The sequence below is a fragment of the Xenopus laevis genome, chromosome 2S (genome assembly GCF_017654675.1).
Source record: "Xenopus laevis strain J_2021 chromosome 2S, Xenopus_laevis_v10.1, whole genome shotgun sequence".
In the NCBI taxonomy this organism is placed as follows: Eukaryota; Metazoa; Chordata; class Amphibia; order Anura; family Pipidae; genus Xenopus; species Xenopus laevis.
In genome coordinates, this window is record NC_054374.1 from 5,767,081 (window position 1) to 5,788,902 (window position 21,822).

Here is a 21,822-nt window from a genome sequence, read left to right on the forward strand (position 1 = left end):
TTAGGGCTCTTACTCATGAGCGTTTTTACCTGCGCTCCCCTGCGTTCCGTTTTTCGGCGTTCAGCCGCAGGGGAGCGCAGGAATAGACGCATTTAATTTTTTCAAATGGGGCTGTACTCACACAGGCGCATGTAGGCGCCGAACGCAGGTTAAGACGCAATATGCTGCATTTTTCCAGCGTTCGGCGCCTACAAGCGCCTGTGTGAGTACAGCCCCATTTTTAAAAATGAAATGGTCTATTCCTGCGGCTGAACGCCGAAAAACGGAGCGCAGGTAAAATGCTCGTGAGTAAGAGCCTTAAGATTCACATAAACATGTATTTCTGGACAATTGGCATATACGTACAGGAAAAGTACTGACGCTGAAATAGGATATTTTATCCCTTTGTTAACCTGTTGCCAGAGTTTGCTGTCAGATTCCTCAATCTTTGTCTCAGCTGAGATTTGTATATTTAGAATATACAGTCATATGAAAAAGTTTGGGAACCCCTCTCAGCCTGCATAATAATTGACTCCACTTACAACAAAAAAGATAACAGTGGTATGTCTTCCATTTCCCAGGAACGTCTGAGTACTGGGGTGTTTTCTGAACAAAGATTTTTAGTGAAGCAGTATTCAGTTGTATGGAATTAAATCAAATGTGAAAAACTGGATGTGCAAAAATGTGGGCACCCTTGTCATTTTGCTAATTTGAATGCATGTAACTGCTCAATAGTGATTACTGGCAACACCAAATTGGTTGGATTAGCTCGTTAAGCCTTGAACTTCATAAGCAGGTGCATCCAATCACGAGAAAAGGTATTTAAGGTGACCAATTGCAAGTTGTGCTTCTGGGATTTGGCTGAATCCCGAACCGAAAATCCTGGATTTGGTGCATCCCTAGTCTAAATGAATTGACACCCATATAATCTGTTCGTGACAGGCACCCACCTTTTAGGAGCTTATTTAATAAAGTCCGAATGCCAAAAACTTGAAAAGTTGAGTTTTTTTTTTTTTTGTTTTTTTCTATCAAATCCTAATTTTTAGTGGGAAAAAAACATACATTTTTCAGAATTGATTAAACCCAGAGGGTGTTAAAAGTCAGAATAAAAAAGTACTGCAACTCATGTCGAAGTCAATGGGAGAAGTCCTGAAGATATCCTATTCTGCGTTGGGTTTCACGCAATAATCCAAAGATTTTGTCGTTTTCGGGCAGAAAAAAACAGTGTTTTCGGGCGTTGAATCCATAAAAATTTGTACGATTCAAATGTTTTCACGATTTCATTGATTTTTTTTTTTCCCCACACAGGAAATTTTTGGAAAAATGTAATGATAAATAAAGGGGGAAAGTCAGTGCTTTTTCGAGTGTAGAATCCAAAAAAAATGTACGATTCTAATTTTTTCACGATCTATTTGATTTTTTTTCCCCGAACAGGAAACTTTTGGAAAAATGTATTGATAAATAAGTGGGGGAAATCAGTGTGAATTTGCTCAGACTATTTTACCGAAAATGATCAGGAATTTTCAGATTTTCATAAATAATCCCCATAGAATCAACTGCAAATCTTTGTGCCTCATACTGCAGTTTATTATAAAAACAGTTTTCAAGGTGCACCTTTTACCTGCACCTGCGTGTAAATTAACCCTTTCATCCTTAGTTATTATCTGAAAATGTTTGCTCCAAATACGTGTATTCAGCTTGAATTGTAAAGCTCTAGTTACCGTTCTAAAACAAATCATTGTTCAATTGGGGAATAATTCATTTAGCAAACACAACGCTTTACATGACAGTTTAGCTGCATATTAATATATGTGTATAGAGCCGTCTAATCTTATCTGGTATAGGATTCTTGCCCAATATACGTCTAGAGAAATAGCAGTGCCCTTGAGACTGAACCTGCACAGTCATTCTTTTTTATTGTTGTGTAAGTGAGACATGAAACCAGCAAAATAATCTTAAAAAAAATTCCTTGTGTAGCTCAGAGTCGGCTTGTGTATTCCTGACTGTCACCCTATTGTCTACCAGCGTCTTTCATCTGCTAATGGACATTACTGTATAACACTCCTGAGGGGGTTGTTTATTTAATTACTGAATAGTCCTCATAATGTTCCACCTTTTTGGGCGTAGCAGCTGAATCACTTCCTTACGATGACTTAGGGCTCTTACAGACGAGCGTTTGAAGCTGCGTTCCGTTTTTATGCGTTCAGCCGCAGGGAAGCGCAGGAGTAGACGCGTTCAGTTTTTTTCAATGGGGCTGTACTCACACAGGCGCATGTAGGTGCCGTACGCAGGAAAAATGCAGCATGTTGCATCTCAACCTGCGTTCACGCCTACATGCACTTGTGTGAGTACAGCCCCATTGGGAAAAAACTGAATGCGTCTACTCCTGCGCTCCCCTGCGGCTGAACGCATAAAAACTGAACGCAGGGGAGCGCAGCTTCATACGCTTGTCTGTAAGAGCCCTAAAGAGACTGGACAATAAGCGGTTTGACTAGCTCAATGAAATTAGCAAATGGTTTGCACCAAATCTTCCCCACATCCTAGAATCCAAATAAAGGTTTGAGATCCTTTCTGCATTAGAACTGCTCTCTATATTCCCCTTCACCTTTTCCTTTTTTGTGTGAACCAGAGAAAATTCCAGGAAAGAATTTCGCCGGCACACAGGATTTTAGGCTGCAGGGCGAGCCCTTGCAATTTTTTAATGCAGTGCAGGTGCAATGTTTCGGGGTCACGCCCCTTTGTCAAGCATTCTAGGACATAACTGGGGATGCAACTAATTAATCTGATCTAAGAACCCCAGTTGTCTTAGGAGCCCCATGCACGAATCATGTACAGTATTTTCATGCCTTAAGTCTACTAGAAAATCATATAAACATTAAACCCAATAGGCTGGTTTTGCTTCCAATAAGGATTAATTATATCCTAGTTGAGTCAAGTCAAGTACAAGCGACTGTTTTATTATTACAGAGCCAAAGATGATCATTTTTAAACAATTTGATTATTTCATTGTAATGGAGTCTATGGGAGACAGCATTTCCACAATTTGGAGCTTTGCGGATAACGAGTTTCTGGATAATGGATCCCATATTGTCTTTCTACGAATGTCCCCATGGAAGCCTTTAGGGCAGAGACACACGCTCAGATTCGGGGAGATTAGTCGCCCAGCGACAAATCTCCTTTTCTTGGGGGCGGGATGGCTAGGAAGTCTAGGAGACTTTGGGCGACTTCGGAAAACAAAGCGCTCTGAGTGCCATCCCGTCGGCGATTTACATTCTAGCCGGCGGGAGGCAGTTTGGGGAGATTAGTCGCCCTGAAGAAGAGCCGATTTATCACCGGGCGACTACATCTCCCCAAATCTGAGCGCGTGTCTCTGCCTAAATATCTTTAGGGCCTTCTGTTCTCCAAATCTGACTTATGTGCTGCCAGGAAGCCCTTTGTAACTCTGAATTCCCATTAACAAACAATTGCTTGGGTTTGATCACGGCGGTATTGTCTGATTGACTGAAAGCCTTGGGAATGTCTAGAGCAGGCAGTGTTAGCCGTAACACATATAGGAGAGTAACAGTTCATTTAAGGATGATCCCTTTATTACCAACTGAATAGGTCATTACTGCAGGGTCCCATCATGTGCTGCTATTCATCAATATTTGTTTTACTGCTGCTTCCATCAAGGTCTCACCCAGGAGGAAGTCCATATTCCAGGGGGCAGACGATTGTTTGAACTTGTGTTGTTACCTCGGCTGAAACTAGTGACTCAGCTCTCAGTTACAGCCCACTATCATCATATGTTTATGGCCCTGTTTGCCTTTCAGCTCAGCTGGGTCAAGTCATTTTTAGATCAATACAGACACCAGTTTACACAAACTACAGATACAGATTCGCCAGGCGACTAAATCTCCCCGAATCGCCAGGTGTGCCCTTACCCTAAGGACAGAGACACGCAAAGATTCGGGGAGATTTAGTTGCCTGTTGACAAATCGCCTCTTCTTCGGTTGACTAATCTCCATGAACTGCCTTCCCGCTGGCTAGAATCTAAATCGCCGGCGGGATGGCACTCGGAGCACTTCATTTTCTGAAGTCGCTCGAAGTTGCCTTAAAGCGCTCCGCATGCCATCCCGACGGCGATTTTGATTCTAGCTAGCGGGAAGGCAGTTCATGGAGATTAGTCGCCCGAAGAAGAAGCGATTTGTCGCCGGGCGACTAAATCTCTCTGTAACTTCACGTGTGTCTCTGCCCTAATACGTCATTTAATTAAAGGGACCTTAGTGACCAGTTATTCCAGTCTGCTACTGAATGTACTGTACCATGAGAACAGAGTTTTCCATATAGAAGTTTTTAAGATACCATATATGCTGAACCAGACTTCTGTATATAGAGGCACTTATATATAAGAGCCTGTGCCTGTCCCTAATTACCAACATATTAAAGGGAAAGTATATCCTCTTTTTCAACATTAGTTGAAAATAAAAAAAAAAATGAAAATGAATAAGGCTTGAGCTGGTCACACTTTTTGTTATTTCTTGCACTAAATAGGGCAGATTCAGAAATCCACGCAAACATCTACTATATTCATGCGAGCATACCAGAAATAAATCTACAGAGAAGCCCTTTCTGTGAACAAACCAACTGTTGACTCCACTTACCTCGAGAATTCTCAAGATTTGAGAATTGCACAATGGAAGGATTTTTTTCAGGTGTTTTCATGGCTTTGACTCTGCATGTATAGAAATTTAAAGGAGACGGAAAGCTAGCAAAGCAGTTTATTGCCAATAGATAAGCCACAATAGTGCAAGCTAGAACATTATTTATTCTGTAGAATGTGTTACCATACCCAAGTAACCAGCTCTAGAAGCTCTCTCTGTTTGTTTAGGATAGCAGCTGCCATATTTTCTTGGTGTGACATCACTTGCTGCCTGAGTTTCACTGCGCAATCATAGCTCTGGGCTCAGATTACAGCAGGGAGGGGAGGAGGGAGAGAGGAGCAAACTGAGCATGCTCAAGCCCTAGCCCTGGAGTCTGATACAGAAGCCCATGAGTACACAATAGAAGGAAAGAAAGGCTGTGTATCTTTTGACAGAGGACTCAGAGCAGCATTACTTTAAAGGGTTTACTGGTGTATTTATATAGACCTTTCTGATAAAACGTAGTAAATGTTAGCCTTTCCTTCTCCTTTAAAACAGGTTTTGTTTCCCCTTTCACATTTTAGATTACAGAAAAAGTATGTTAAAACAAATTGCATCCAAGCTTTTGAAATCCCAAGTAATACCAGGATAACGTCAGGCTTTACATAGATTACTTTTGTGGTTTGTAGCATTTCACCATCACCATCTTGTGACATAAGTGCAGTTAGTTCACATAGTGGAGGAATAGCTTCATTCAGTAGGATATTACAGTAGACTCAGGCACGTGCTTTATCCCACAGGTGTAGAACTCGCCAAAATATGAGAAATATCTCCCGTAGAGTCTCCTTTGACAAATGATTTCAAAATGATTTCCTATTTTTTTCTATAATAAATAGTAGCTTCTACTTGATGGTAACTTGGTTTGTCCATATTGGGGCAAAACAAATGTATTGGGTTTAATTAATGTTTAAATGATTTACAGCAGAGGTAGATCAGTGTCTACCAGTAGACTTTTAGTTGCTGATCAGTAGATCTCAAGACTAAATCACTCTCCTATTTCATGCTTTTCATTCAGGTAATTATTACTTTAAGGTTACACAAGAAATAGATGTTCAAAGATAAAAATATACATTTTAATTCTCATAAATCAATATTTAAGTAATATTTTCCATGGAACAGAATGTGAACAATGCCTTTATGGATGTAGATCATAATGGGACAACATCACTAAAAGTAGACCTCACATTAGAAAAGTATGGACACTTCTGATTTACAACATACCTACAGTCATATGAAAAAGTTTGGGAACCCCTTTCAGCCTGTTCCATCATGCTGTGTGGCCAATTTAGGGACTGAGGCTCTTGTTAAAGTCGAGGGTCGGATGAATTCAACCCAATATGAACAAATTCATCAGGATAATGTTCAAGCATCAGTCACAAAGTTGAAGTTCCGCTGCAGGGGTTGGATATTTCAACAAGACAATGACCCTAAACTCACTTGGAAATCTACAAAGACATTTATGCAGAGGGACAAGTACACAATATTCTGGAGTCTCCCGACTTGAATATCATGGAAAATCTATGGGATGATTTGAAGCAGACTGTCCATGCTTGGCAGCCATCAAATTTAACTGAACTGGAGAGATTTTATATGGACCAATGGTCAAAAATAGCCACATCCACAATCCAGACACTCATCAAAGGCTTTAGGAGGCGTCTAGAAGCTGTTACATTTGTAACTAAGTATTGATGTCATATCTTTGTTGGGGTGCCCAAATCTATGCACCTGTCTAATTTAGTTATGATGCCTATTGTATGTTTTCTGTTAATCCAATAAACTTTATGTCACTGCTGAAATACTACTGTTTCCTTAAAGGGATACTGTCATGGGAAAAAATTTTTTTTTTCAAAATGAATCAGTTAATAGTGCTGCTCCAGCAGAATTCTGCACTGAAATCCATTTCTCAAAAGAGCAAACAGATTTTTTTATATTCAATTTTGAATCTGACATGGGGCTAGACATATTGTCAATTTCCCAGCTGCCCCAAGTCATGTGACTTGTGCTCTGATAAACTTCAATCACTCTTTACTGCTGTACTGCAAGTTGGAGTGATATCTTCCCCCCTCCCTTTTTTCCCCAGCAGCCAAACAAAAGAACAATGGGAAGGTAACCAGATAGCAGCTCCCTAACACAAGATAACAGCTGCCTGGTAGATCTAAGAACAACACTTAATAGTAAAAACCCATGTCCCACTGAGACACATTCAGTTACATTGAGAAGGAAAAACAGCAGCCTGCCAAAAAGCATTTCTCTCCTAAAGTGCAGGCACAAGTCACATGACATGGGGCAGCTGGGAAATTGACAAAATGTCTAGCCCCATGTCAGATTTCAAAATTAAATATAAAAAAATCAGTTTGCTCTTTTGAGAAATGGATTCAGCGCAGAATTCTGCTGGAGCAGCACTATTAACTGATTCATTTTGAAAAAATTTTTTTTCCCATGACAGTATCCCTTTAAGGCATGTTATATATTAAAAGGAAGTTGCTACATTAAAAGCTCAACCAATGATAAACAAAACTTCAAAGAAGTAAGAGGGGTTCCCAAACTTTTTCATAAGACTGTATGTATGTTGATCCATACTACAAAGAGTTCTCTTATGTGGAAAACCCCAGGTCCCATGGGTGAATAATAGATGCCATACCTGTATTTCCTAATCCTACATTCACTCCTATTATATCAACTGTCGATGTTGTGATGGAAGTCAGACCAGGACCAGCTGAAATGTAACTGAAAACATTACCATTCGTCTATTCCCTAAATGCTTCCAGCTTTCCTCTCCCTTTAAGCTTTCCAGGAAAACTCTGCTTTCCTGGGCATAAGACCAATGTTAGGTCATCCATTTATATTCGGTTCCCATGTGTTTCATAGTTATGAAATCCCATTTCGTTCTAATCCTTGGCATTCCAAAACAGCCTGCCGGGCGTATGGTGGAACAGCCTGCACCAGGACATTGGGGAATACGCAGAACATGTTTATTTGTTCACATGAGTCCTTAGAAATCCATACTCTGAGCTTTTATAGGTGTAGGCCGTGTCCTACTAGTTATTGCTGTACAGGGTGTCAATTGGAGCACCTTGACTTTTCTTCACCAATGGAGACTTGTCTGGATGGGATTCAAAATAGGCTCAGGCATTTCAAGTACACAGAGGCCCAGACTAGCCTAATAAATATTGACTGTCTATGGCACCCTACAGCAGACCCTTTGGCTGCAATTGATTAATGCATTAAGAAAATACATGCAGACAATACCAATGTCAAGACCAGCTTTATTCGTTAGCAATAATTGGCAGCTCTTGGTTCCAACAGCAGCATGTGATTTTACTGAGCAATATTATTACTGACACTCACTTGGCTGGCAATAGCCATAGGGCACTTTTAGATACTCAGAAGAATGATTGATGGCTGGATAGTCTAAATGGGGGCTGCATAGCACACACGTAATACTATATTTTGCCAGCAAAGGAATTAAAGGGGAACTACAGCCTACAAATGACTGTAGCTTTCTGTATGAGCAAAGAAGTAAAGCATACCTTCCAACTGTCCCGTTTTTAGAGGGACAGTCCCTCTTTTGACAGCTTAACCTGCAGTCCCTCATTTGTACTGGAAAATCCCATTTTTCTCTGCACTGAACAGCCAGAAAAAGAAACATCGTTTCTAACTTAATTGGCTTTTGTCAGAGAGCCCAGAACAGCCACAGCAGCAGATAAGATACTTTTGTAACACTTTCTAGATAAGCAAATAAATAATTGTAACAATATAAGATAACAGGTCCCTCACAGCTTAAAATGACCACATGACCAGGGGCAGCTGGGAAATTGACAATATGTCTTGCCCCATGTCAGATTTCAAAATTGAATATAAAAAAAAAATCAGTTTGCTCTTTTGAGAAATGGATTTCAGTGCAGAATTCTGCTGGAGCAGCACTATTAACTGATTCATTTTGAAATTTTTCCCATGACGGTATCACTTTAAGCTGCAGGTTGCAGAGAGAAGGACAAGCCTGATCATTCCACCCCCCTCAAATGTTGAATTAATTTGTAAGCTATTTTTAAACTGCTGCTTGTTTATAGAGGACAAAATATTCTGCAACACAATATGAGATATGATGCTGTGAAAAGCCAGTACAAACTCCAGATGGGGATCTCGATCTTAGCAAAGCCCACATGACTGTTTAATTAAAACCCTGCACTGCGTGTCTCCATTCTCTGTATTCCATTCAATTGATTACATGGGAAAAAAGGGCATTTTTGTTGAACTTCTTAGAAATACTGAAATAATATTACAGAACAGTAAGTATAAAAATATCACAGACAGCGTGATGGGACCTTGGTTAGCATCACTAGGTTTGATTCCAGCCAAGGCACTATATGCTAGGATTATTATCTGTTCTCCCCATGCTTGGGTGAGTTTATTGAGGGTACGTCAGTTTCCTACCACACTCCAAATACACACAGGCAGGTTAATTGGCCATTGATTATATTGTGTGTAAGGGCTCTTACTGACGAGCGTTTTTACCTGCGTTCCGTTTTTCTGCGTTCAGCCGCAGGGGAGCGCAGGAATAGACACATTACATTTTTTCCAATAGGGCTGTACTCACACAGGCGCGTGTAGGCGCCGAACGCAGGAAAAATGCAGCATGTTGTGTCTCAACCTGCATTTGGTGCACGCGCCTGTGTGAGTACAGCCCCATTGGAAAATATGTAATGCGTCTATTCCTGCACTCCCCTGCGGCTAAACGCAGAAAAACGGAACGCAGGGGAGCGCAGGTAAAAACGCGCGTCGGTAAGAGCCCTAAGGGCTCTTAATGACGAGTGGTTGAAGCTGCGCTCCCCTGCATTCCGTTTTTATGCGTTCAGCCGCAGGGGAGCGCAGGAATAGACGCATTTAGCTTTTTTCAATGGGGCTGTACTCACATAGGCGCGTGTAGGCGCCGAACGCAGGAAAAATGCAGCATGTTTCGTCTCAACCTGCGTTTGGCACCTACATGCGCCTGTGTGAGTACAGCCCCATTGAAAAAAGCTAAATGCGTCGAATTCCTGCACTTCCCTGCGGCTGAACACAGAAAAATGGAATGCAGGGGCGCACAGCTTCAACCACTCGTCAGTAAGAGCCCTAAGAGCAGGAGTAGATGCACTGAATTATTTTAAATGGGACTGTACTCACACAGATGCATGTAAGCGCCAAACGCAGGTTGGGACGCAGCATGTTGCATTTTAACTGCGGTCTGTGCTTACATGCGCCTGTGTGAGTGCAGCCCCATTGACAATAATTCAGTGTGTCTACTCCTTCCCATCCCTAATTTGCATATTCAAATTAGGATTCGGTTCGGTATTCAGCCGAATCCAAAATAGTGGATTTGGTGCATCTCTAATTTATATTCTACCTGTGGGTTTCTTCCAGATACTCTGGTTTTCTCCCACGTTCCAAATATATGCCGGCAGGTTAACTGACTCCTGATAAGTTTGGCGCTACTGTGTGCTAATGTTTTGTGGAACTTAGATTGTAAGCTCCGCTGGGGCAAGGTCTGTGACATACAATAGGATATGCAATTGATGTATGATCTCTGTACAATGCTGTGTCAGTGTCAATACCAAGAAATAAATACCAAATAAATAAATACCAGAAATAAATAAATTGTACATCGCTGTGGTGTATGTTGGGCTCTATAAATACATGTTAATAAGAATTACTTTGTGTTACTGCCTAAGGGCTATTCCACACGGGGAGATAGCGACGCGTTTGCGGTCGCGGCGACAAAGCGCCGCGACAGTCGCCGCGACCGGCGCAGGCGACAGTTTTGTATGGGCGCCTATGTAAAAACGCCTGTGCTAACCACACGAGGCGATGCGCTTTTCAACAGTCGCCTGAAAATGCCTCGCCAGGCTTTTTCAGGCGACTGTTGAAAAGCGCATCGCCTCGTGTGGTTAGCACAGGCGTTTTTACATAGGCGCCCATACAAAACTGTCGCCTGCGCCGGTCGCGGCGACTGTCGCGGCGCTTTGTCGCCGCGACCGCAAACGCGTCGCTATCTCCCCGTGTGGACTAGCCCTAAAGCTGGGCTGGCCGGCACTGTAATTGGTTCTTTTTGTAGTTGAGCAGGGATAGATTATATATCTTTATTTATTATTTCATCTTTTACAGCTTAAGCAATTCCCTCTCAGATCCATAGTTAGCAGTGTGTTTAAATGTTCAGGACCTGATTATCCTGTATAAATATAGATGCTGGCAGTATTTAGCCATTGTTAATAATTGATTTCAGTTTCCTCATCAGACAATTAACCTGCTATTAGTCTATTGATGGAGGAAATTACTGGGGCTCCTTTATCAGCACTGGGCAGCAACCAATCAGCGTTGAGTATTTTATTGAGGCAGCTGCTGATAAAATAATAAAAGCAAACAGCTGATTGGCTGCTGCAGAGCATTAAAGAATTTCTTGTTTTGCATAATTGTAAATAATTAAAGACTTCTTTATTGGAGTATAATTCAGTAGAGAGAGAGAGAGAGAGAGAGAGAGAGAGAGAGAGACTGTTATTTGTATTCGACTTCCTATCGCTGAACTTGTGCCGGACAAATCCTATGAAAGCAATGTATTCCCCGATCACAATATTGCAGTTGCTTTAAGTGGGAGGCGGCCTGCGGGAGCCACGTGGTGGTGATAGCCCGCCCCTCCGCCCGGAGAGGAGCTACGGCGCATGCGCGGCTTCCGGCATCTATTCGCCGGTCAGGCAAAGCTTCAGTATGTAGGCATTGGGGCTCAGGCTGCACGTGATCTCAGGGGCTTTGAAGCGTCAGTAGAGCAGCTCGGAGGCGTCAGTCAGGGATCACTCGCGTCTCTCTCTAGTCACTGGATTTATCCGCTGCTCCTCGGACTAATGGTGCGCGCTCATGTGCCGCTGCGCTGAGGGAAGTGTGTCCGGCGCGGCTCACTCGTTCCTCCCCATGACTCTCGGCAGGACTTTATCCCGGGCACGAGCCGGACACTTGTTGTGCTCATGTTGTGGGGAGACCATGATCCCTCACTTCTCTGACAATTCTCTCATTTCCCAAAACACCATCAATCAGCTGTGAGTATCTGTCTCTGCTGCAACTCCTGCAATAACTCCTGCAATAACTCCTGCAATAAGTACTGCAAGTAATGCAACTCACTATTAATTGTGCTGCAGTTTCTCTGTGTATTTATATTTATATATGTGTGTTTATCTTTCTCTAACTCTCTGTATTGTGTGTGTCTATATCTATCTATCTTTATAATACACAAAAGCCATGAATATCCTGTAAATTATATCCTTATAAACGGTGAGTTCTGATGTCATCAGTTATAAACGGTGAGTTCTGATGTCATTTCTGTCACATGACTCACTGAAACGTGTGTATTATAATAAATAAAGTACCCCCAGTTGTAAAATATGAGGATATTAGAAGTTACCGAGGAGTTCATGGCTCATGTGTATTATATAGTGAATAAAGTAGCGCCTCCTGTAAATTATAAGGATATTATAAGTTACCGAGGAGTTTCATGAAACTCCTCGGTAACTTATAATATCCTTATAATTTATAATAGGGGGTACTTTATTCACTATATATATAGATATAGATATATATATAGGCTTGATAGACGCTCGCACTCACAGGTCTTATGGAGGCAAAAATTTTTATTAGACAAAAATAGAAACTAACGTTTCGGCTAAGACAATAGCCAAGGCTATTATTGTCTTAGCCGAAACGTTAGTTTCTATTTTTGCCTCCATAAGACCTGTAAGTGGACGATTTTTTAATGTAAACCAGTAAAAATGGAATTTTAACTTTTTGTATACAAATCCTGGTGTGCATCTTTTTCCTTTGCTATTTGGATAACTTTGCCAGTAAAATATATATATATATATATATATATATATATATATATATATATATATATATATATATATATATATTGCTGCAGCTTTACTTTATATTGCAACTTCCTGTATGCTATAAATGGTGAGTTCTGATGTCATTTCTGTCATATGACTCATTAAAACTTGTGTATTATAAAAAATAAAGTGTGTTCCATGACCTGTATAAAAACACTCTCGGCCTTCTTCCTCGTACTTTTACATTGTCATGGAACTCCTCTGTAACTAACTTATAATATCCTCATATTTTAAAATAGGGGGTACTTTATTCACTATATATATATATATATATATATATATATATATATATATATATATATATATATATATATATATATATATATATATATATATATATATATAATTTATACACATACTAGGCTACAGCTGTGTCAATATATTGCTCCCGAACTCCCTGGTTTATGTATTTGACTGCTCATAAGATTCTAGAAAACCCATTGTCCTGCGCTATCATCCCTGATAGAAATCTAATGTAGCCCAATATCTGGCTTTGTTTTTCTGTATGTGAAGGAAACTTTGTTACTCCATAGATTTCTTTGCTCTTATTCATAGAATATATTTGTAACTAACTGATATAATGCCTAGAGGGGTCTTGGGCCATGCAGTACATTTACACTTCTGTTGTATTCTACAAGGCCTGGTATTAATTCCAGAAGCTCATAAAGATAATGCTCTTTACGCCTGAGTTTATGGACCTGTTTAACTATAACACCCAGAAACCCCTCAACAGCTGAACAACCAGAGGTTGAAACTTCTATGTTATTGTTTTTCATACCTGTACACTTCCTTGTAGTGAACAAAAGGCCCAGCCTCTCTTGTAGCTTAGTAACAAGTTATTCAGTTATTTTGCTGCAATAAAACGTCTGCATGTGCTTTGTTTACACTTTGCCTTTACTCTCCCTACTTTACAGAAAGGAGGCAAAGCTGGAGGCCAGGTTTATAAATGATAGCACTATTTGGGAGGATTTGTGTGTCTATATAAAATAAGCACGAAGATGTACAGTTTAATTACACACAATCCAGTAATCTTGCTTGGGCTGCATTTTGTGGACCTTGTTACTATCATTATGGAAAGTATAGGCACTTGCCCAAAAAAAGCGACCCAGCAAACGTGCCGGCTGAATGGGATTGTAGAATCTGTGCACAATTAGAGAAGGAGGCCGCCGATATTAGGCTTAGTTTTGTGGGATACGATAATTACTACAGGTTGGTGAGGATAATTATGCAAAGGGAAGGCAAAGCCCTTAGTAATTGCCGGCAGGCTAGAAGATAACATGTAAACTTTGTGCCGTGACTAGTGAGTGAGTCAGACCAGGAGCAGTTCTTTTGTATTGTTTGGGCTCTGCTTTTTAGTACAGTTTTGTGATGAAAGCACCCCCCCCCCCCCCGGGCACAAACATTGGTTCTTAATGCACTTCAGTTTGCTCAAATGACAGTATCTATTCTGCTGGAGGTGTCCCTGCCTTTGTGCCCTATCAATGGATTGACTTAGAACATTAGAGACAATAAAGAATGGCTGCATGTGTCCTACAGAACTAGGGGTCGCTGCCCCGTGACTCTCCAGCTGTTGCACGGCATCTCCAGGCAGCCATTAAAATCCTGTCATTTGTGTGTGGGGGTGTACAATCGATCACTGCATTATATTCATCCCTTCAAATTGGCTTTTTTTCCCCCTTTCTGGCTGCAGTTGCCAGTCCCCCGTGTTTATCGGCCGGCTCGGCATTCTCATGTTCTGGCCACGGACAAATGTGCTGTTTTTGCTTCTGACAAATGTTCCTTTTTAGTTTTCACCACTTTCCTGCATATATTAAGGCACACTGTGTGATTTTGTTTTCTTAGAGATTGATTTCTGTGACTCACAAGTACCAATCTACGTTTGACAATATTCAGTGACACAAAAAGTGAAGTTACAGTGTCTTTCATTGGTGCGGTTGGCCTTAAAATTAACTTTTGGGCGATTTATTAAGGGTCGAATTGAAAATTAAATTTTTTTTGATGGTCAACATCTCGAATTCGAATTCTGAATAATCCAGACTTGATTGGAATTTCGAGATTTATTTAACCCTGGCCCTTTAAAAATTTAAATTCAACTATTTGCCACCTAAAACCTTCCCGAGTTTATGTAGAAGTCAATGGGAGAGGTCCAGGACCAATGTTAATTTAAGCCTTCCTGACATTCAAGTTGGGTTTTTTTTCGTAGAAAAAACTAAATTCGAGTTTAGTCGAATTTTATTCGAGTTTTCGGGTCGGTAATATTCATTTGAGTTTTAGATATTCGATTTTTTTTTTTTATTAAATAACCCCCCAATTCAATTTCCAGTATATTTGAATATGTTAGTTAAAAAAAAATTCAAATGAATTTGAAATTCGACCTTTAATAAATGTGCCTCCTAGTGTAATGCGGACAGTTCCACAGCATTCTATAACAGTCTGAAAAAATGCGTTTCCTTTCAATAGGTCCCTCTAAAACGTTTTTTTTTTTTTTGTTTTAAAGGAACAGTAACACCAAAAAAATCAAAGTGCTTTAAACTAATGAAAATAGAATGTACTGTTGCCCTGCACTGGTAAAACTGGTGAAATTGCTTCAGAAACACTACTATAGTTGACACAAACAGTAGATAACAGATAAGTACTACTATAGTTTATATAAACAAGCCGCTGTGTAGCCATGGGGGCAGCCATTCAAGCACAGGATACACAGTAGATAACAGATAAGTACTACTATGGTTTATATAAACAAGCTGCTGTGTGGCCATGGAGGCAGCCATTCAAGCACAGGACACACAGTAGATAACAGATAAGTACTACTATAGTTTATATAAACAAGCTGCTGTGTAGCCATGGGGGCAGCCATTCAAGCACAGGATACACACTAGATAACATATAAGTACTACTATAGTTTATATAAACAAGCTGCTGTGTAGCCATGGGGGCAGCCATTCAAGCACAGGATACACAGTAGATAACAGATAAGTACTACTATAGTTTATATAAACAAGCTGCTGTGTAGCCATGGGGGCAGCCATTCAAGCACAGGATACACAGTAGATAACAGATAAGTACTACTATAGTTTATATAAACAAGCTGCTGTGTAGCCATGGGGGCAGCCATTCAAGAACAGGATACACAGTAGATAACAGATAAGTACTACTATAGTTTATATAAACAAGCTGCTGTGTAGCCATGGGGACAGCCATTCAAGCACAGGATACACCGTAGATAACAGATAAGTACTACTATAGTTTATATAAACAAGCTGCTGTGTAGCCATGGGGGGCAGCCATTCAAGCACAGGACACACAGTAGATAACAGATAAGTACTACTATAGTTTATATAAACAAGCTGCTGTGTAGCCATGGGGACAGCCATTCAAGCACAGGATACACAGTAGATAACAGATAAGTACTACTATAGTTTATATAAACAAGCTGCTGTGTAGCCATGGGGGCAGCCATTCAAGCACAGGATACACAGTAGATAACAGATAAGTACTACTATAGTTTATATAAACAAGCTGCTGTGTAGCCATGGGGGGCAGCCATTCAAGCACAGGACACACAGTAGATAACAGATAAGTACTACTATAGAGTATTTTGTGAAACTTGCTCTGTTCCTGTTCAGGTATGAATCCTGTTTTTTGGTTTTTTTTTGCCATAAAGGAAGTAGAAATAAAAGTTTTAAGTACCAGGAAATAAACTCTTGCATTCAAGCACAAACAAAATGACAAATATTTTCCCCAAATTACCTTACTCCTAGTTATCACACAAGTTCTCTTGACTAGCCTGTTATAAAATTATTGTAAAGTACTGTACAACTGACCTTAAAATATTACAGGATGAAGCCGTAGTCCCTGCTCTTGAGAGTTTACTGTCTAAAAGATTATATTTGTATTTTCAATTTCTAGTCTGGTGCATCTAGATATTCTTTGGCAATTTTACAAATCTACCGAAACAAAAGCTGGTTTTGTTGCATTTTGAATTTATTTTTTTTAAATTGTTTTTATACAAAGTCCTTGAGTTTTGATTAAACAGGACCTTTCTGCTATTTGTGATTCCACGTAACAGTCATTATTGTGGCCATTTTTATTTTAAAGAAACCAACATAATTGATCTCTCAGTTGCAGTTCATTTAAAGGCCAAGGCAGACTTTCCCTTTTATTATAAATGGATCAAAGAATGGAACTGCACAAACTATTAGGTAATGAGTAGAACAAGTTTTTCTTCGTTGGATTTGGACTTTTGCCTACCCGTTGCCTACAGTTATAAGCGCTCTTATAACTGTAAGGGCAGATTAGTCTCCCGGCGACAAATCTCCTCTTCTTGGGGGCGACTAATCTTCCCGAACTGCCTTCCCACTGGCTAGAAAGTAAATCACCAGCAGGATGGCACTCCAAATGCTTCGTTTTCCGAAGTCGCCTGATGTTGCCCCATGAAATAACTTTGGGCGACTTCGTAAGACGAAACGCTCCGAGTGCCATCCTGCCGTCGATTTACATTCTAGCCGGCGGGAAGGCAGTTCGGGGAGATTAGTCACCCCGAAAAAGATTTGTTGCTGGGCGACTAATTCCCCCCGAATCTGACCGTGTGCACCTGCTTTTATGTTTTATGAAATTTAAAGCAGCTATTTTAATACTTTATATCTGTAGGCACTGGACACACAGAGCCATGTGCCCAGGACTTTAAGAATATTGGTTTAAACCAATTTGCAATTGTTTTTCATTTATTATTTGTGGTTTTTGAGTTATTCAGCAGCCCTCCAGTTTGCAGTTTCAGCAGTCTTGTTGCTAGGGTCCAAATGACCCTAGCAACCATGCATTGATTTGAATAAGAGACTGGAATATGAATAGAGGCCTGAGTACAGAGATGAGAAATAAAAAGTAGCAATAACAGTACACTTGTAGCTTTGGGTAAGGCCACACTGGGCATGGCACACGCATCACTTCGTATTCCGAAGTTGCCCGAAGTTTCTTCGAGAGGCGACTTCGGAATACGAAGCGCTCGTGTGCCATCCCGCAAGCGATTTTTCATTTTAGTCAGAGCAAGACAAAGGTTAGGCATTTGAGGAGATTGGTCGCAGCAAAGACGAAGCGATTAGTCGCGGCAAAGACGAAGCGATTAGTCGCCAGGCGACTAAATCTCCCCAAATCGCCCAGTGTGACCTTACCCTTACAGAGCATTTGTTTTTACATTTGAAAGCTGGAAAGAGTCAAAAGAAGAAAGCAATTAATAAATAAAAAAAAAAACTACAAAAGTAGTTGCTTAGAATTGGCTATTCTATATCATACTAAAAGTTGACTTCAAGGTGAACCACCTCTTTAATATATTTGAGTTTGCATTCTGGCAGCAACACTCTTCAGTTTGTACACGGTGTATCCAAGTAACATCTACTGTTAATCTGTGTTTGCCCATTGCATTGTGTGGGTCAGGCAGAAGTTATGCTAAAGGGAAAGATAACAAGCAATTGTCGGCTTAATGTTTTTCATGATAGCCAAAGAGATATGCTAGGCCAGGAGTGTCCAATCTAAAGGCCCCATACAGACTGAGTGGCAGCTTATTGGCCCGTGTGTGGGGCCCTCCGACGGAATTTAATAATCAACAAACCTGTAGCATCAGCTTATATTACAGCCAGGGAAGCTCATTTTCTGCTGGATAATTAGTGACGAGCCGTAAGCTTAGCTTCTCAACAGCCAATCAGAGCCCACTGAGCATGTGAGTGTCACAGACACTTTCCAAGATGGTGACCCCCTGTGACAAGTTTGAAGTCCTGGATCATTGCTGCTATTGACAAGCTGACACTTTAGCCTCGTGCAATAAGTTCACTCTATAAAATATGGCACTTTTAGCCATAATATTTTTTAGACTTTAGTTCTCCTTTAAACAGGTGGGTTTGAAAGTTTTGAAAGAAGGAGAGTGTCTGACGGCTGGAGGCAGAGAGTTCCAGAGAAAAGCAGAGGCCAGAGAGAAGTCTTGTAGATGAGAATGGGCAGAAGAGATGAGAAGAGAGGGGAAGGTCAGAAGCAGAGTGAAGGTTGCTTGAAGGAGAGTATTTGGAGATCAGAGATGAAATATAGGGAGGGGTTCACCGTTTAGGGCCTTGAATATAAGTGTGAGTAATTTGAATTTGATTGTACAGTATATTGGGAGCCAGTGAAGGGACATACATATGGGAGCAGCTGATGTTGAGCGGTGAGATAGATAGATGAGTCTAGCGGCCGCATTAAGAACAAATTGGAGTTGTAAAAGGCGACTTGTTGGAATACCTGCCAAATCACAATATGTAAAACAATGTGCAGGTGGTGAACCCTCATAATCACACAAAGTGCGTTTTTTAGGCGAGTGAGTGCGGTCTGTATGTCATACCTGCAATTACAGAGCAACAACCTTAACTCATACTGTAATGCTGGCCAGGCACATTGTTATTCATTTCAAACAAGCCCATAGCCATTAGTAGTTATGAGACTGATGCAAGGTGCTTTATTACTGTGCTGTTTACACTTCTTTATAAAGTCAGTCCATGGGCCTTTGTTTCACTTTAAGCGTCTCAGATACAGGCAGATAAATGGCTCCTGATGTAGAGCATTAGCTCAAGTGCAAAGTCTATGTAATCACGTAGTCACGGCTTTCAGTGGGGAGTGTTTACTCTCTAAAGTGACATACGAAACTCGTCAGCAGTTAGTGCACGCCGTATAAACCAAACAAACAAACACTGAAGTTACACTTGACACCCTTTGTAAAGGTGATTGCTTGCCAAACTGTGTTTTATAAATCCTCATACTGTTACCATCAATGGGCAGATAACTATGCCTTTAGCTTACAATCTGCTCTTACCTTGGTATTGTGAGTGCAGGTTTGATAACTTAACTGCTCTGCTCTATTCTCTTGAATCTTTAGGCTTGTTATATTAATGGGAATCAAAATTCATATTCTTAAAGGGATTCTGTCATGATTTTTATGATGTAGATTTTTTCTTAATGACACTGTTTACACTGCAAATAATTCACTCTACAATATAAAATTTTAATTCCTGCACCAGCAAGTGTATTTAGTTGTAATATTGGTGTGTAGGTGCATCTCAGGTCATTTTGCCGGGTCATGTGATTTCAGAAAGAGCCAGCACTTTAGGGTGGAACTGCTTTCTGGCAGGCTGTTGTTTCTCCGAACCAATGTAACTGAATGTGTCTTAGTGGGACCTGGATTTTACTATTGAGTGTTCTTCTTAGATCTACCAGGCAGCTGTTATCTTGTGTTAGGGAGCTGATATCTGGTTACCTTCCCATTGTTCTGTTGTTAGGCTGCTGGGGGGGGTCGATATTACTCCAACTTGCAGTACAGCAGTAAAGAGTGACTGAAGTTTAGCAGAGCACAAGTCACATGACTGGGGAAGCTGGGAAACTGACAATATGTCTAGCCCCATGTCAGATTGCAAAATTAAATATAAAAAAAAAAATCTTTGTTCTTTTGAGAAACTGATCGCAGTGCAGAATTCTGCTGGAGCAGCACTATTAACTGAAAACATTTTTTTTCCCATGACAGTATCCCTTTAAATGATGAGTATGCAGTCGGGAGACTGAGATTTGACTGTGTAATTAAGCAGTGGGTGGCAAACAACGGACAATAGTCGTAGGTGCAAATGTTTATTGTCACCCTTAACGGGCAGTAAAAGTTGCTTGTAACTAAGGCATGTTTCATAGCACTGGCCTTAATCAGCAAAGTGACTTGTGTGGGAAAAATGGGCATAGAGCCCCAAGCAATGTTTAAGGCTTAGCGTTTTCTTATTCCAAACGGTTTCCATTTGCCACACAGCACTTTTCTGATTAAGATTTGTTTTATGATCCACGTCTACTTATAGATCAGCAATACTGAACTTGTACGAACTCAATCTTCCCTTTGCTTGGGCCACACTAAGCATTTTCGGCCGGGGACCTAAGTTGTTTCATTTGCTCAGAGAATACCTGCTTCTAGAGTCCAGCGCGGAACCAATTTGTTAAACCGGACCCGCAACTCGCATACTGACCCGCTTGGACCCGCTACCCGCCCCGCAAGTACCTTATCCGTGACCCGCTGACCATCAAGAAACTGGAAGTGACTTAATCAGAAGTGGGCGTGATCAGAAAAAAGGAGTACAACAGGAAGTACTCTCATTGTAAACCAGAAATGGCGTCATTAGAAACAGGCGTGATCAGAAAAAAGGAGTAAAACAGGAAGTGACATCATAAGAAGTAGGCATGATCAGAAAAAAAAGTAAAACTCGCTATTGAGAAGACCCGCAAACCCGGAGAACTGCCGACCGCGTCTATACCCGCTCCCGAAACCTCTACCTGCAACCCGCAGAGTATCGCAGGTTTTTGCGGTTATCCGACCCGCTGCAGGACTCTACCCACTTGTTTAGTATTATGGCAAACAAGATTTCGGAATAATGTTTTCACCACTGCCACTTGTATCCTCATTCTATTTATTCTTCATTACATTGTATACATTTCCACAAGTTTAATATCATGGCGGTGGGGTGAATGCTTCTCTACAAATAAATCTTTACAATGTAGTGAATTCAGAAGTTTTGCTTGGTTAACCTCAACCACGTCCAGGATTTGCTGACGTTGCAGACAAGTCCCATTGTAATCTTCTGTATCCTGGAAGTTTTGGGTTTTTTTTCCAACTGACGGCAGACTGTTCTCACTTGATACAGGTAGGAAATTCACAATACAAAAAACCCATTGGAATGTAACATTGTAGCATTAGAATCCCTTTTGCTTTGGACCTCTTATCCTGTATCAGCAGATGAATCAAATGTGAGAACTAGGGATGCACCGAATCCAGGATTCAGTTTGGGATTCAAACAGGATTCTGCCTTTTTCAGCAGGATTTGGCTTAATCCTTGTGCCTGGCCAAACCAAATCCAAAGCCTAACTTCAGGTATTTGGATGAATCCCAAATAGTGGATTCGGTGCATCCCTAGTGAGGACCTGTGGGCATTGGGTGGAGTGGGGTGGTTCACCTTTAAGTTAACTTTTAGTATGTTATAGAATGGCCTATTTTAAGCAACATAATTGGCTCCATTTTTTTTATAGTTTTTAATTATTTGCCTTCTTTTTCTGACTCTTTGAAGCTTTCAAATAGGGGTCACTGACCCCATCCAAAAACAAATGCTCTGTAAGGGCAGAGACACACATTGCGATTCGGCAAGATTAGTCATCCGGCGAAAAATCTGCTTTCCCGCCGGCTAGAAGTTTGCTCATGAGGCCACTTC

At 40.8% G+C, this 21,822-nt stretch overlaps 1 protein-coding gene across 3 annotated transcripts in view; it reads left to right on the plus strand.

Moving 5' to 3' along the window:
• LOC108708849 (protein phosphatase Slingshot homolog 2) overlaps positions 1 to 21,822 on the plus strand; it is a 112,745-nt gene that overhangs the window by 47,734 nt on the left and 43,189 nt on the right. Inside the window, exon 1 of one of the 3 annotated variants that reach the window (XM_041583326.1) lies at positions 11,297 to 11,725. The exons of the other annotated variants lie outside the window; for them this stretch is intronic. Within the exon in view, the coding sequence (XP_041439260.1) occupies positions 11,547 to 11,725 (179 nt within the window). The 5' untranslated portion in view covers positions 11,297 to 11,546. Of the gene's footprint in view, positions 1 to 11,296; positions 11,726 to 21,822 lie in introns of those variants that run through there. 3 annotated transcript variants of the gene reach the window in all.